Source organism: Camelus bactrianus, chromosome 9, assembly GCF_048773025.1.
Source record: "Camelus bactrianus isolate YW-2024 breed Bactrian camel chromosome 9, ASM4877302v1, whole genome shotgun sequence".
NCBI lineage: Eukaryota > Metazoa > Chordata > Mammalia > Artiodactyla > Camelidae > Camelus > Camelus bactrianus.
Genome location: NC_133547.1, coordinates 46,152,822 through 46,170,662, shown reverse-complemented (window position 1 = coordinate 46,170,662; position 17,841 = coordinate 46,152,822). Strand labels below are relative to the sequence as shown.

Here is a 17,841-nt window from a genome sequence, read left to right as displayed (position 1 = left end):
CAGAGACCACCCGGCCCAGAGAGCCGAAATACCTCCTCCCTGGGTCCTTTACACAAAAGGTCTGCCGACCCTGAACTAGCCGCCACCTGAACCTCCAACCGGGGGCCCCCGGGAGCCAGACCTCAGGGGATGTGCTAGTGCTAGTCACACTGCTCGTGCTCGTCACACTGGGTCCACTGCAGCCCACCCTCACTTCCCCGATAACCTGCCCTTTAACTCAGAATGAAGACCCGCGTCCAGTTTCCACCTCGGGCCACAGAACTTAGTGAACCCCACACAATCTGGCCTCCTCAGGGCGCGGATCTGTGCGAGGCCACGGCTCTGCCTGTTATGGGGTGTGCGGTACAAAGGCACCCCGGGTCAGAGCACACAGAAGAGAGACGGGCAGTGGGTCAGGGTCTCCACGGGCTCTTTGGGAGAAGCCGGAGGTGGGGACAGTCCTGCTCAGCAACAGAGACACCCAATTGCATCTAACGTCCTTTCAAACCCTGAGGGTCCATGAGTGAAACACCAACTGGCACTGAGGGGCCCAAGCAGAAAAAGTAGGACTGCTGGTCCCGGGCCCTCAGACATCCTGCTGGTAAAACTAACATTTTCTGCAAAGAAAAGACTTACAAAGGTTTCCTGAGAAGTTAAACTACAACAGCATGCCCTGGTTACTTGCTGACTCGTTTGCTCTGCTCACTACTTCTTCAGCGCCTTAATCGCTATCTGATATTACATCATACGATGGTTTCTTGCTTTTCTGTCTCCTTAGCTACATTGCCAGCGCCATGAGGGCAGGCTTGGGTGTTTTGATCACGCCTCTATTCCCAGCATCTGGACCAGCACCTGTTTACAGGGGTTCAAGAACTATCTGAATAAATAAACAAAACACAAAAAAGGGAGGGAGCTGGACTCTGCCAGTGGTCGCAAACCAGCTTGAGTGGCCACTAGATTGCCTTGACCACACAGATTCAAAGGTCTGGCTGTTTTCAAATGATCTCACCAACTGTTCCATCCATTCAATAAGCCCTTATTAGACACCTAGTGAATACAAAGTACTGAGCTAGGCAGTTTGGGGATAAGTAGACAATCCAATCCCTGATCTCCACATCTGGGTAACAACATAGTGGGGATGATAAAAAGAGACACTTACACAAAGCAAGAAGGGAAGGGGATGGACGGAGAGAAGTACCTGGGTCCAGGGCTGCTCCTTCGACAGTGATGATACAGAACAGCTTGATCAGATCTCCCCGGACAACCGATGGTGTGTCCGAGTGCACAGAGGCATTAAATACAGGACCTGGAAGAAAGTAATGCCACCTCATGATCTTCCACATTGTGGTTTAAATTCCATTCTTGGGGCCCGAATGGGCGTCTAAATGTGGGCTCCCTTTCCTTGAAACTGGGCTAGAAATTCAAATAGGTGTTCTAAGGCTGTTTTTCTTCTATTTAGAGAGACACATGTATTAAGTATATCCAAATGAGCTTCCTCTTAAGAAGACGGCCATGGTCTCATTTGAAGACCACACCACCTCCCATCCTGGTACAGCCTGGGCTGTTTCTGACCATATGTTTCACTCCCAGGCCAGAGTGGCTCACAGATCAGAGGGCTCAGGACCAAATCAGGGAGGATTTTGGTCCTGAGAGTGAGCAGCCTCATTGTGCTGGGCACTGGCAACAGGCCCTGCTGTGAAGAGGTTGAAATTCAGTAAGGAGACAGACAAGCTGACAATGACAACATTTCTATAAAGTATGGTGGGCACACAGAAGGCGATTCTCATCTGCTGGGGGAAATTGAGGCAGCATGGAAATTCCTTTTAAAAATACCACCCAGACAGGATTTGTCTTATATACCTTCCTGAGAACGCTCCCGCAATATCCCACTTACTGTAATAAAGATCCCTTTTCTTCTTCCACAGCCCAGAAGATGTTTCTACACAAACCACACTAACTCAGTACCATCTACTCACTACAAGGCAGACTTGTTCCAAGCTTTTAAGTTGTAACATAATGACTATACATATGAGCAACAAAACACGAAGGATTAAGTAAAAAGAATTTAGGGTCAGAAGTTGATAGTATTTATCATAGAGTCAGTTGGATGCATTTGACTGTAGGTATAACTATTATTGTGCTATTTCATTACTATGCACAAATAAATGACTTATTAAATGGAAAAAAAATATGCTTTGAATGGAAGAAATCTGCAGCTCTCTCCCCTCCTTAGGGAGAGAGAGGGGTCAGGTCCGCAGTCTTTGTTTTTCACCCCTTTACAGCTCACTTTTAGGTGAGAGTATCACACAGCTTTAAGCCAATCTAATCTTAAGAGCTTAACATTGACCTTATCTCAATTCCTAATATCAAGAAATAGGCAAACCTGAAGAAGATTCCAGAATACCAATGCTGAGACTTCCATTGGGTTTTCTGGAAAGCAAAGATAATGGCCCTGGACACTGATTCTGAAATTCATTAGAAGCTAAGGATACACGTGTGACTGCCTTTAAAATCAAATTACTAGAAAGGAGAAAGTACTTTTTAACATCCAAAAGACATGACCATGAGAAAGAGACAAAAAAGGTCATGTGAGCCAATGAGGCAAAGCATTGAAAAGGCTATATTTTCATTTCAGCATGAGTTGTAAGATGAATTCATCAGATCATGTTCCTAACACCAAGTCCACGAGTAACCCGTGTTTTGCTGGGAGAAAGGTGAAGGATGGTTGTAGAACATGGAAACCTGAGGGCGTGGGGCAGCCCTGGGTGGGTTCTGCAGAGAGCTCAGGTTAGCCAGAGAGCGGCGGGACGATGCTTCACCCCAGGGGACAGAGAACGTTAACAGAATGGCAGTCCCAGGACATGGGGAAAGGGAGGAAAGGACAAGGAACAAAAGGACAAGGAAACTTTACTTCTGGACCATCAAGTCCTTCAGTTAACTCGGCCCTCAGCCACAGTTCCCTCTGGTCTTTACCACCCTGGCTCTGCTCTGTTTACAGCAGTGAGGTGGGAAAGCATTAAGCCAGCTGCTCTGAGTTGGCTCAGCGGTAATGACTCGGGGACTGCATGCCGTATATGGCCATCTGTGAGGACAGGTTAGTAGCAACCATGGGGAGCAATGGGGGCCACATTTTTTCCTTCTGCCTCTGACTAAAAATTTCACGGTTATAAATAGAACTGTGCTATGAGGCTTTCTTCAACTGTCCAGGCCCCTTCTAAGAGAACACAAAAGGATAAAGCATAAGGAGATCCCCAGAAAGGATTTAGCTTTCTATTTGCTTAATTTGAAACAGCAAAGAAATTTGGACATATTTCCTTTTCCTTATTTGGACGAATTGCCTTACCTAATTTAGACAATTTTCACTTTCTTTTTATTTCCGAAGAAAACCCAAAATGCCTTCTAGGTCACAAGTTACAGTTCTCATTTGCCCTCGTGGCCGTGGCCGTGGCTTTGGGAACAACAGAGCATCTGTGCTGTGCTCACCATGCAGACAAGGAGGAGGGAAAAGGCCTTCATTGTCAACTATTCGCAGCAGTGGACTTCCTTCTAATGAAATCAACAACTCGCTGTAAATGTGGGTCATTATCCCAGGCTTAGAAATATTTTTATTATGGTCAATTTCTGGGGCAATGCTGTTTTTGTGAGGGGATTTGTCTGGTTAACTTCACAGATGACAGACAACAGCACAGATAATTTAAGCGAACAACCAGAGTCACTAGATTTCCTCCAATTCCGACGCTGCAGAAAGTACACAGACCACTTAGCTTTTAAACACATTGATACAAACCATGCTCCAAATCCAGTCCCTAAAATAAGGCTGTAAGAAAAACAGTATTTTTGTGAAAGCCAAAATTGCAGACCATCTGATGTCCATCAATAGGGTAATGGGTAACCAAATTCTAGTAGGTGGAGTCTTTAAAGTTAGTATTTACCTAGAATTTGTTATAACACAGAAAATGCTTATCCTCTAATGTTAAAGTAGCGGGGCAGCAGGTCATGAAATTGTATATATAGCCTGATTTCAAAGTCATCAGGAAAACATGCAAGGGAAGAATTCTAAGAAGATGAACACCACTAATGAACATTCTCTGGTAAGATTATGGATGATTACCTTTTCCTTCTTTCTATTTTACCATATTTTCAAATTTTCCCCATGGAGGAGAAGAACGTTCTCATTATTCTTTTAAGAGGCCAAAATCTTTAACACTGTCACATTTATACCATCCTACTCCACCTGATACTTTGAGTCAGTAAAAGTCATCTTTGAGGAACACAGTCCTCATACCAAGAGGCAAGTGTACTAAAACCAGGGGACAGAAAGGTGGATGTCAGGAAGGACCTCTTTGTTACATGTGTTTCAAGGGGTGCTGCTGACTTTTAGGAAGTAACGGCTCTTCAGTATCAAGTCAATGTTTTCCGGGAGCTCTTTAGGACTATGGCATTGGGCTGGGTGCGGGACTTGATGGCAGCTCCTCTTAATTAAACTGCGAACTGGCCATGACAACACTGTGGATTAAATAAAACAAAACCTTTAGGCAGTCTATTCACCCTGTAAGTTACAGGGATTTCCTCTGTTATGCTAAGATTTAAAGAACTGAGAAATAGATTCAATACCCATTCCTCACCCAGAAATACATGTGGAAGGTTTTATGTCTCCCCTCTTCCTCATAACAGTTTTAAAGAAACATCAAATAAGCAGCAAAACAAGGCGGAATAAAATCTTACAGACAACAAAACAGATACACAAAAAGGACAAAAACCACATAATCACTGAATCTCAAGAGTCACAGAAAAAGCATCTGACAACAGCCAATAACTCTTCATGATAAAAATGCTCAATAAGTTAGGAATGAAAGAAAACTTCCTCAACTCAATATTCGGCATCTGTGAAAAACCTGTAGTTACCACGGTACTTAACCGTCAAAGATACTTAATGGGGAACATTCTCCCTAAGATGAGGAACAAGACAAGGACGTCCACTTGTGCCACTGCTGTTCAACACTGTACTGGAGGTTCTATCCAGGGCAATTAGGCAAGAAAAATAAATGGAGGGTGTTCAATAAAACTGAATGGAAGATGTAAGCTTATCTCTGTTCGTAGATGACATGATCAAGACTCTTACCAAAGTGGGTACAGAGGGCACATATCTCAACATAATAAAAGCTGTTTATGACAGACCCACAGCCAGCATAGTACTCAACGGTAAAAAACTGAAAGACTTCTTGCTAAAATCTGGAACAAGACAAGGATGCCCACTCTCACCACTTCTATTCAACACAGTATTGGAAATCCTAACCACAGCAAGCAGGCAAGAAAAAGAAATAAAAGGGATCCAAACTGGAAGAGGAGGGGTAAAATTGTCACTATATGTGGAAACATGACACTATATATAGAAAAGCTCCACACAAAAACTACTAGAGCTGATAAAAGAATTCAGCAAGGTAGCAGGATACAAGATTAACATACAGAAATCAGTTGCATTTTTTTTACACTAACAATTAAACATCAGAAAGAAAGAGTAAAGAAACAATCCCTTTTAAAATTGCATTTAAAACAATAAAATACTTCGGAATAAATCTAATCAAGGAGGTGAAAGACTTATACATGGAGAACTACAAAACATTGATTAAGGAAATTAAAGATGACTTAAGAAATGGAAAGATAGCCCATGCTCTTGGATTGCAAGAATTAAAATGTCCATACTGCCCAAGGCAATCTACAGATTTATTGTATTCCCTATCGAATTACCCAGGACATTTTTCACAGAACTAGAACAAATAATCCTAAAATTTGTATGGACGCACAGAAGATCCAGAATTGCCAAAGCAATATTGAAGACAAAGAACAAACCTGGAAGAATAACCCTCCCAGACTTCAGACAACACTACAGAGCTACAGCAATCAAAACAGCATGGTACTGACACAAAAACAGACATATGGATCAGTGGGACAAAACAGAGAGCCCAGAAATAAACCCACAGACCTGCAGTCAATTAATCTTTGACAAAGGAGGCAAGAATATACAGTGGAGAAAAGACAGTCTCCAGCAAGTGTTGTTGGGAAAACTGGACAGCAGCATGCAAATCAACAAAATTAGAACACTCCTTCATACCATACACAAAATAAACTCAAAATGGCTTAGAGACTTAAATATAAGACAAGACACTGTAAATCTCCTAGAAGAAAATATAGGCAAAACATTTTCTGACATAAATTTAGCAATATTCTCCTAAGGCAGTCTACCCAGGCAATAGAAATAAAAGCAAAAGTAAACAAATGGGACCTAATTAAACTTAGAAGCTTTTGCACAGCAAAGAAAACTGTAATCAAAACAAAACAACCACCTACGGAATGGGAGAAAATATTTGCAAATGATGCGACTAACAAAAGCTTAATTTCCAGGATATTTAAACAACTTATACAATTTAGTAACAACAAAAAATACACTAATCCAAAAATGGGCAGAAGACTTAAGCAAGCAATTCTCCAATGAAGACATACAAATGGCTGACAGGCACATGAAAAGATGCTTAACATCATCAACTATCAGAGAAATGCAAATAAAAACAACAATGAGGTCACCTCACACCAGTCAGAATGGCCATGATTAAAAAGTCCACAAATGATAAATGTTGGAGAGCCTGTGGAGAAAAGGGAACCCTCCTACACTGATGGTGGAAATGTAGTTTGGTGCAGTCACTATGGAAAACAGTATGGAGATTCCTTAAAAAACTGAAAAAAAGACTTACCCTGTGATTCAGTATTCCCACTCTTGGGCATATATCCAGAGCAAACTCTAATTCGAAAAGATATATGCACCCCAATGTTCATAGCAGCACTATATACAATATCCAAGACATGGAAACAACCTAAATGTCCATCAACCTAAATGTCCAAGGACTGGATAAAGAAGTGGTGGTATAGTCATACAATGGAATACTACTCAGCCATAAAGAAGAACAAAATAATGCCATTTTCAGCAACATGGATGGACCTGGAGATGGTCATTCTAAGTGAAGTAAGCCAGAAACAGAAAGAAAAATACCATATGATAGCAGTCATATGTGGAATCTAAAAAAAGAAGACACTAATGAACTCATCTACAAAATAGAAATAGACTTGCAGACATAGTAAACAAACTTATGGTTACCAACGGGGATACAGGGTGAGAAGGGATAAATCTGGGAGTTAAAGGTGTGCAAATATTAACTACTATACATAAAACTAGATAAAAAATAAATTTCTTCTGTATAGCACAGGGAACTATATTCAAAATCTTGTAATAACTTTTAATGAAAAAGAATATGAAAACAAATACAGAAAAAATAAATAAAATTCCTAAAGAATCAACAAAATAACTATTAAAACTAATAAACAAGTTCAGCAAGTTTGCAGGATACAAGTTCAATACCCAAAAAGGCAGTTGTGTTTCTATACTCTTGCAATGGATAAACTGAAAAGGAAATTAAGGAAGCAATTCACTTACAACAGCATCAAAAAGAATATAATACTTAGACACTACTGTCAGAAACTTTAAGACTCAAATAAATGGAAAGAAATATTCATGGATTAGAAAACAACATTGTTAAATGGTAATACTCTCAAAACTCATCTTCAGATTCGACACAATCCCTATCAAAATCCTAGCTGTCTTTTCTGCAGAAATTAATGGGCTAATCCCAAAAGTCACCTGGAAATGCAAGGGACCCAGAATAGCCAAAACAATGCTGAAAAAGAACAAAGTTTTTGAAGTTGCACTTCTTGACTTCAAATCTTACTACAAACTTACAGCAACCAAACAATGTGGTAACAGTATAGGAACAGACATAAGGATCAATGGAACAAAACTGAGAGTCCAGAAATAAACCCTAACATTCACAGTTAAATGATTTTTGACAAGTGTGCCAAGATAAGTCAATGGGGGAAAGAACAGACTTTTCAACAAATGCTGCTTCGACAGCTAGGTATTCACATGCAAAAGAATAAAACTGAATCCTTACTCCGCACCACACACAAAAATTAACTCAAAATGGATCATAGCCCTAAATGTAAGAGCGAAAACTACATAACCCTTAGAAGAAACTGCAGGTATAAATATTCACAGCCTTGGATTAGGCAGTGCTTTTTTAGATATGACACCAAAAAACACAAGCAATCAGAAGAAAAAAATAGGTAAACTGGACTTCATCAAAATAAAAAACTTGAGTGCCTCAAAGGACACCACTGAGAACGTAAAAAGACTACCCACACAGTGGGAGAGAATATTTTTAAATCATACATCTTATTAAGGGACTTGTATTCAGACGCTATGAAAACTTCACTAGTCAACAATAAAAATAACAAATAACTCAATTTAAAAACGGGCAAATATTTGAATAGACGTTTCTCCAGAGAAGATACACGTCTGACCGATAACTACATCAAAGACGCTCAACATCAACTGTCAGTAGGGAAATGCACATTGAAACCACGATGAAATACTACTTCGAACCCACGAGGTTAGCTATAATCAAAAAGATGGCGAATAACAGGGTGAGTGAGAAGGTGGAACACACTGCTGGGGGGAATGTAAAGCGGTGCAGCTGCTTGAGAAAACAATCCAGCAGTTCCTCGAAGAGTGAGAGATACTGTATGATCCAGAACATTCCTAGATGAGAAATGAAAAGTTACATCCACACAAAAAACTTATATCCTAGTGTTTATATCAGCATATTATTACTCATAATAGCCAAAAGGTGGAAGGAATCTAAATGTCCATCAACTGATGAACAGTCACAGAAAAATGTGGTCCATCTGTACAATGGAATATCATTCAGCCATAAGGAGGAATGAAGAACTGACACAAGATATAACAGGAGGGACCGTGAAAACATTACGCTAAGTGAAAGAAGCCAGTCACCAAAGCCCACTTATATGAGCCAGATCGTATGAAATGTCCAGAAGAGGCAAATCTAGAGAGATAGAAAGTAGATTAGTGGTTGCCTAGGGGCTAGACGTAGAGATGGGAGTGACCAATAATGAGCACAGAGTTTGTTTTTGCAGTGATTAAAAATGTCTGGAATTAGTGGTGATGTCTGCACAATATATATCTGTGAATATATTAAAAAAAAACACTGACAACAGTTTACACGAGTGAATTTTATGGTATGTTAACTGTATCTCAATAAAGCTGTTAGTAAAAAACATACAAGCAGATGCAGAATGAAAGGTTTGTGTTTCTTCTGCTCTTTCCAAATCTAAGGGTTTAAATCAATATTTACTTTATATTAACCTAAAGGTTAAGAGACTGTTAGATGCCAGAATATTATTTCACTATACACTATAAAAGGTTATAATAATACAAACTAATGTTAGTAGAAAATAACTTTCACTAAAGCCTACTTTACATTTAATATAAATGTTAATAATTAAATTCAACAAATATCTTGCATTTGTTACACTGACTCAGTGCCTGGAGTTTCACAGATGAGTATTCATTTACACATTCAGAAATCTTTAGCTGGAACCCAGGGCAGATTTAGTGAAAATATTCAATATTAAACTCACAAAGGATGATCCTTTGCTTTGATATTCTAAATAAGATTGAGGATCAAAAAATTTTAAATCATCTACCTGCTGCAACACACACACATACACAGACAGACTTGTCAGAGGAACTCAGATGAGTAAGAAACATTTCCATTTGAGAATATGTACCTATGCAATTAAAAAAGGTGGATCTTTCCACCTCATGGCATAAAAACATTTACTTACCAAAGCTAAAATAGGTTCAGAATAGACATAAAAATGCTCTTGTTTTAACTAACCTTCCCATAAATGAACACAACTCATAATTATTCTTAACAAAACAGGCTGACAGATGTATCCACCCACACTACCACAGCTCTGGAGTCTCGACTATTTAGAATCTTTTTCTAGTCCCAAAGCAAGGTGAGGCAGAAGGCTGGGAGCCTTGTCCCCTGTAAGGAAATACTGCTCTGGTAAGTTAGGCCAAGCACAGCACCTGTCACCTTCAGTCCTAGGGACCTCTAAGAGTAAAGCCAAGGGCTGGATAAGACTTGGATCTTAGCTCTGAATCTTCCACTTTGGGCAAATCATTTCACCCTCTGGAGGCTGAGTCCCTCTTCTTTTATTTATACTTCATCATGTTCCCTAAAAGATGTGATGTAGGTGTGTTTCAGTTTATCTGTTAAAAAAGTGAGGGTCAAAAGGAGGGGTAGTATGTTCACACAAAAATTTGCATACAAATGTTCACAGCAACGTTATTCATAATAGTCAAGAACCAGAAACACTCAGATGCCCATTAGCTGATGAATGGATAAACAAAACATGGTACATTCACACAATGGAACATTATTCAGTCAGAAAAATGAAGTGCTGACAATTCTGCCTTAAATGCCACAGTACAAAAAAAGAAGAATGTGGTTTTTCTGCGTTTAATTTTTTTAAAAACAGTAATAGGGCTGGCAGCTGTGAGTTACATACATTTATGCAGAGAGAACGCAGTTTCCTATAGTTACAAAAAAAAAAAGTGTCAACACTTCCCAAGTATGCTGGGATTCCTAAACTCATTTTCTAATATAGAAAATGTGATATTTACTGGCCTTTTTTTTTTTTTTGCACTTCTCAAAACCAAAATGGTGTGTACATTTGATTCACATGTACTTAAAAATGTAAACTCTGCAGCTGAAAGAAAAGGTCCCCAATATTCAGATAACTATGTTTTCTTTTTCTGACTACACTATGGTGTTGATACGATCATTTATTTTATGAATGTTTTCTTTAAAGTACTGTTCTTTTTGACATTAAAGTTTTCATTGTACTACATTTTTCATATAAGACCAAATCCACTAGTGCCTTTTACAGTGTTTTTCCCTCTTAAAGGAGCCACTTAAAGAAGCGGCTATCATTTTGAATTTACACCCTGCCAAAGATAACATAGAAATTACACATATTTTCGTTCTTGTTAAAACTCTGTGAGCAACATTTAACAAGATATCATGTTAGATGGCTGGCATTCTCTGGGTACTAAATAAAAAGGCTACAATTTTCTAATGTTAAAAAAAAAAAAGAACGAAGTACTGATAATGTTACAACATGGATGACTCTTGAAAACATAATGCTAAAGTGAAAAAGCCAGACACGAAGGCTACATATGAGATTCGATTTCTGTGAAATGTCCAGAATAGGCAAGTTTATAGAGACAGAAAGTAGATGAGCAGTTGCTGGCGGATAGGAGGTTGGAGAGTTAGGGGCCGGAAGTGAAGGGTGTCAGCTAAGGGTGCAAGTTTTAATTAGATGCAATGAAAATATTGTACAGTTGATTGTGGTGATGGTCATGCACCCCCTGTGAATATACTGAACTATACATTTAAATGTGTAAATTGTATGGCATCTGAATTATATCTCAATAAAGCCGTTGGAAAAAAAATGAAGCCACTGGATCAAAACCCTAGGGTCTTTTCTAGCTCAGTCAATGATTCACCAGGGGTCCCTGCTCACCTGAGGTTTGGAAGTCTATCTCAATAGGATTGGAGAGACTGGTCGCTGCTTCCCGCCACAGGCTGCCCCTGACAGGAGACCAGGCCGTCACCACGCAGCGGTATAGCCCTGCATCCGAGACCTGAGTCTGGTACATTCGGTAGCGAAATTCATCTTCCTGCACTTTCTCTAACACCACACCATCAACCCGCGACGCATCTGTCCAATTCTCCAGCTTCACCACAGAATCCTGGTCCAGGGAGATGATGTACTTGGTTTCGTTGGGACTGGAGAGGTCCCCAACAGGCTTCTCAGCCGTGATGAGAACGGAGTAGCGTGGCGACTTAATATTTTTGGAAGACACTTTGCAAGTCATCTCAAACGTATTTCCTGCAGCAAAGAAAGGCTTTGGCTGCCTCGCCTTCACCACAAGCACGGAATCTGCAATGAAGCACCAGAAAGGGGTGATTTCTAACAGGATTAGCTAAATGGGTACGTATCTGAAAGCACAATGTCAAGGAAACAGGAATTTATTTGCAAACTGCCACACAATAGCATTTCAGACAATCTGGAAACCCAGAAAGAAAATCACGTGTACTGGTAAGCGGGCTGAACACCGCCACGCAGGAGGAAGTGGAGCAGTCTGAAATGATTTAGTGGGTATGAGGGAGGAGGGGATCGATGGGTGAGAATTTGGTTTTAAGGATTTTCAAGTCCTTGAGAAGTTTCACCCAGAGTGAGAATTTGGGAAGCTACTGGTGCCCCCAAGGATGTGAAGGAGAACTCGCTTCTAGCGACCTGGGGGAGACGTGGCTTCAGGCGATGCCTCTTGCCTCTCCCTCCTGAGGCTCCGCCGGGTACAGGCGAAGCACTGTTAGCTTAACCAGCCGGCTTGGAAGAGCAGAGCAAGGGAAAAATGGGTCCTCTCTCTGCTTAATCCTATGATGGTAATGTTACAGAAGAGGTGATCATTCCATTGATTGGGGCATCTGCTTGTAGATCTAGTCATTTCCTCAGAGATGCTGTTTGAACGTTTTGAACAAGTGCCCATGTCTGTCCTACCTTAAGGTTTAAGGGTGTTCCTCCCTGCCTCTCTGTCAAAAAAAAAATCCCTAAGCAAATACACATTAGAATTCATCGATATTATAATAATTCAATGTCAGGCACTTAAGAGGTACAGAAATATCTGTTGAATGGATGGGCAAAAGAATTAAGCACATCCTTTTTATCCTTTAATGAGATAATTCTAGAATCCATCCAGTTATAAAATAAAATTATGTTGGGTTTTTTGGGGAACAGCTGTTCCACCAAGCCTATCAGGAGCACACATATGTTAGGGTGTCTCTCCAGAGTCGCTGACTCCTGAGGGTCCACTGAGCCGTTCACATTCTTTCTTGGAATTCAAATTTGTGAGATTAGAAGAAATAGCCAAAGGTTAAAGAGATAAAAATAAGTCCAAAAACTAGGTCTGAAGGCAGTCTAATGTTGGAGGGTCAGGAAAATGAAGAGAAACCAACAAAGGAGGCCAAGAAGAAGAGCTACAAGGCTGGAGAGAAGCCCACAGAGGGTGGTGTCCCACAAGCCAAGGAAAAACCAAAGTATTTCCAAGAAGAGGAAATGATCACCAGTGTTAAACCCTGCTAAATCAGGCAAGATGACTAACAACTGGGTTTTGCCATATGTCCATCTCTAGAAATTATAACATGAGCAGTGGTGTGGGGAGGGTGGGGAGCCAGGTTAGAGCAGATTAGAGAGAACAGGAGGAGAGAACCCAGAGACACCGAGTACAGACAAATCAAATCCTTTGGCCGTCAAAGGAGAAAAACAGAAATGGTGGACAAAGAGAGTGGGGACCAGAAAGATGGAGGGGGAAATGAGATCAAGGTTAGTTCAGCTTTAAAAAACAAAACAAAACAAAACAAAACACAAGAGGTCTAACAGGACGTTAATAGGCCAACGGGAAACTGGGAGTGATCTAGAAAGATGGGAGTGTGTTCAGAGGACAGACTGCTTGGAGCTGAGGATGGAGGGCTCTCAGTTATCAGAAGTGAGACGTCTAACGTAGGGTGTGAGCTTGGGAGAGAATAACCCAAAGTGGACAAAGATCATGATGACTAGAGAGGAGGGCACGGGTGGAGAATGATTAGGGTTCTCAACCTTGGATGCACAGGAGAACAATCCTGGGAGCATCTAAAAATTCCAGTGCCCAGACTGCACATAACCTCACGCCAATTAAGACAGACTCTGGTGGGACTCCAGCATCAGTATTTTTTTAAAGCCTCTTGCATGATTCCAGTGTGCAGCCAATGTGACCCCATGCCGACACAGTGGAGCCAGCAAGAGAGGAGGAGTGCTGGAGAGAGTAGTTGTGAAGCCAGAGTGAGCATCTTTACACAGCGAGTGAGGAGGACCCAGGAGTCGACAGGTGACAGTAATGGAAGGAGGTGGAAGGATCCGATGACAGGAGAAGATGTGTTCAGGAAGGAGGGAAAAGGGTCTGGAGGCTGCAGTGGGGGACCAGGCGGGCACCTGCCCCATCCGGGCCCAGTGTGGGAAGAAAACACCACCACCCTGAAAGGCTGCAGGGGCAGTGGTGCCTTTGAGGAGAGCAAGGCTGGCCATGCTCACTGTGAGAAAAAGAAAGGAGCATTTAGAGATGAGGTCAGGAAATGGGAGATTCTGCTAAATTCTAGAGGGCCCTTTGTGGGGTTTGGGGATATGGGGTGGGGGGCAGTGAGGCACCAGAAATGTGGAGAGGGCCGTATGGTGCTTCGCCCTGGGGGCATGGAGGAGGACCGAGGAGGCCCGGGCTTCCTGGGCTGATGGATTAGACCGGGATAAAACAGCTGACAAGGCTGACGTCCCAAGGTAGACAGCGCTCTGAGCGTTCAGACAGAGATGCATCAGAGAAACTGTTTACCCTAAGTTCTTGTCAGCTCTCCCGAGAAACAATCTCTCTGAATGGGTGACTGGCCGCTCAGAGTAAGATGCCCACTCACTCTGGGGCATCTCTGGTGCCCGGACATACCCCCAAAGGCCTGTGCAAAGTTTGGCCTAAGATCACACAGCTAAGCCACAGTGTCGACAGCTTACCCCAGGCAGGCTGTGCACTCCCACCAGATGACCTTCTACCACCGGCCAAGCCCCAGCCCTCTCGTTAGGACTTACCTTCTCGGCGTCATCATTGCTAAGGGGCTGGTTCATGCTGTGGATGAGAAACAGTCACTTGAGCGTGCATTCCTTGGACTCTGAACATAAAGGGAAACCCGCAGGGTGACCGTGCATCTGAAAGTGCACCGTGGGATGACTTAAGTCAAAACCAAACAACGTTTATAAACAAGAATAAAGCGTCTACCTTCTGATGCCCAAAATATGTTGACCGGTTTGGAGAAGACATCCTTGCTCTTCACCCAGCTGTCGTTACGCTGTTTGGTCCAGGCAGACACAACACAGTAATAACTGCCCCTGTCTTCCTCTGTAGTCCTTTGGATTCGGAAATTGAACGTGTCTGTATGTTCCTTAGAAAAAATGAAGTCTCCGTCCTGGGCCCGTTGCTTGCTCCTCTCTCCGTACTTCAGCGTCCAGTCCCCGTTCATGACTGCCAGGAGCTCGCTGGCCACCACCTCATCACTGCGCCGGTTCATCCGGTAATACCAGGACACCGTGAAACGGACGCTCGCCTCCGCGTTCTTCATGTCCACTATCCGGCATTCCAGCGCCGTGAGGTCGTCTGAAAACTCGGCGACCTTAGAAGCATTCAGGTACACCTGATACTCTGGTTCTGAACAAGAGAGAGGGGCCAGGATTTAAAGAAAAAGAAAAAAATTAGAGCTACATACCAGGAATTAGCAGGAGGGATGAGACAAGCACCACTCCTGTCCTGACAAGTGAATGCCCGCCTGCTGACTGCAGCAGCAGGGAAAGGTCTTTGCGTGGCCCGGGGAGGGTCCTGTAAGAGCGCGTTATTGCAAAACTTGTGAACGCTGCCCCCACGATGCCCCTCAAGATCACCCTGCCAGGCCAGAAGCCAAATGTCCCCAATGAGAGTCTTGATCTGTCAGGTTGGGGTCAGCTGTCAGTTTCCCCAGGAGGTTGGAAGCTTCTAAGAAGAATCTCTAAAGAAGCTTGATGTCCATGCACAGCTAAGATTTTCTCTGGCCGGCCAGGCAGTGCCCAGAGACCTCCAAAGTGCCAGTGGGGCAGCACTGGAAAACCCCACCCTGGAGCACACGCTAGCACTGGCCAGACAGCCAGCCGTGGCTCGGGTTCCCGCCATCTGGGGCTTTGCCCCAAACGCAAGGCCCCCAGGTCACCATCTCCCCCGTGTATTCTCACCCTCAAACTCCCCAAATGATACTCTTTTCGCTAACACATGGAACTCTCATTCAGTTCCACTGGCCTTGAAGACCGCTCACCGTGGTCCTGGCTGGAGTAAAGCCCGCTCACTATGACCACCCTGCTTCCTGCCAGGCACAAACTCTGATGGGGCGGGAGGTGAGTGAGGAGTCCATGCTCTCCCAGAATCCCCACTGCCACCGTCACAGTCCTGTTATTTTTCACTTGTATTAAAAAACCCTGTATCGATTCAATCCATTCCTGCAACTCCACATTTCAAGGCCTCCCTCCACACTTGCCCAGGAACTGGCATGGGGACACTTTCGCTGCTTCCTTTTCCCCATCGCCACCCCTTACACATGCCACACCTCATGATTCGAAGTTCTCTGGTCACCAGTCTGGCATCACCGTGGTGACTGGTTTGCAGTGGCCTCTCCTCTTAACAGCCCTGCAAACTTGCATTCATTCTTCACTGTCACCTCCTCGGTGTCCCCTTCCTGGGCACCCAGAGTGTGACACCCTTCCTCTCTTTCCCAGAAACCATGTAGGTACTATTGCGTTGCAGTCATGCCACTCTGTTATTACTCCTTGCTTAAAGGTCTTGTCCCCAAGCTCCAAATATGCAGCCTTGCATGCAGTAGTCACTCAATAAACGTTTGCTGCCTTGGTGCTAACAACGTTTAGAAAAGGCTGCATTTTTCTCTGGTAGCACTTTGCCTGCTAGGGGACAAATAATTCTACCTGACCACAGAACTTCCCATTTGCCAACACTATATTCACATCATCTGCATCAAACAGTTCAGTTTTACTTAATGTTGCTTTTATTCATGACTCACACAAATTATAAACTGCTGAGGTCAAGCAACTGTACTTTCATGATTTACATTTCTGATGAAACGTGTAACATCACGACTTCCCCAAGAATGATTCAGTGGCCAGGAAACGGAAAGAACTCAAAATCCTAACTCCCTCCAATGTCATCTTCACAAGGAATTAACTGCACGCGAGGCTGGACCCTGTGCCGTACAAAGTTACACCCGCCCGGCTCTGCCTGCCCAGGGGAGCGCACCCTCAGTGACGTGGGCGCTGTAGAGAAAGACACTAGAGCGTTGTCAGCCACCTTGTTTCACAGGGGAAGCTGCACAGCTGGGGAGTCTCCTGCCCCTGGGCCGAGTGTGAACACACACACCGCCTCTCCAGCAACTGCAGTGGAACAAACACTGAAACGTATTTATATCCTCATGTGTAGAAGCCAAGATTACCCCCCATCCAGGGTCTCAGCCCCTTCCCTCATGTCAGATTTTGGCATAGCAAGCAGGGTACAGACAAGGACAAGCACGTCTATTTCACGTGGAAAGGACAGACTTGAACTGCTGTGCGTACACAAGACCACCCCCGCTCTGACCAGTCAGGACCAGCCGGGATCACCACAACATCGAATCCTCACGAAGCAGCAGCAGCCGGTTCCACTCCGAGTACAACTCGAACACCCTCCACATGTGTCACCACGATAACCTGACCAATAGACTGTGAGGCAGCAAAGAGCAGTGGTGAGGAGCCGGGGGTGTGTCTGAAAGCCAGACTGTGTCTGAATCCTGGCTCTGCTGTTACCTGCTGTGTGATCCTGGGCCAATTACTTAACCTCTCTGGTGTCTCATCTGTAAAAATGGGGAGAACAACAGCAACTACCTCCCTCATAATATTATTGTGAGGATTAACAGTTAAAATATATGCGGAAGTGCTTAGACTGGGGCCTGGTACGTGTGCATGTATGAATGTATGTACGCACGGGTGTGTGTATGCATGTGCATGTATGTGTGTGTGTGTTGGCAGATGTGGGTGGGAGTGAGATGAATAGGGTTGCGAACGTGCTTATCTTGAGATGCCATGAGAGACCAAGTCAAGTAGCCTAGAACACAGCCCGGTGCCAGTGTTTGAGCCTGAGTCTAAGGACAGATTGGGGCCAGAGAAGGGAGTGGACACCCCCCCCCACATACCCACACACACCCACACACACAGCTAAAACCTCACTCCAAATGAGCCAAA

General features: G+C 43.3%; 1 protein-coding gene across 1 annotated transcript in view; it reads right to left on the bottom strand.

Moving 5' to 3' along the window:
* Window positions 1-17,841, bottom strand: part of PTGFRN (prostaglandin F2 receptor inhibitor) — a 71,472-nt gene that overhangs the window by 6,559 nt on the left and 47,072 nt on the right. The window contains exons 5-7 of the mRNA XM_074370268.1: window positions 14,816-15,241; window positions 11,482-11,901; window positions 1,178-1,285 (exon numbers count right to left, since the gene is read on the bottom strand). Coding sequence (XP_074226369.1) covers window positions 1,178-1,285; window positions 11,482-11,901; window positions 14,816-15,241 — 954 coding nt within the window. The remainder of the gene's footprint in view (window positions 1-1,177; window positions 1,286-11,481; window positions 11,902-14,815; window positions 15,242-17,841) is intronic.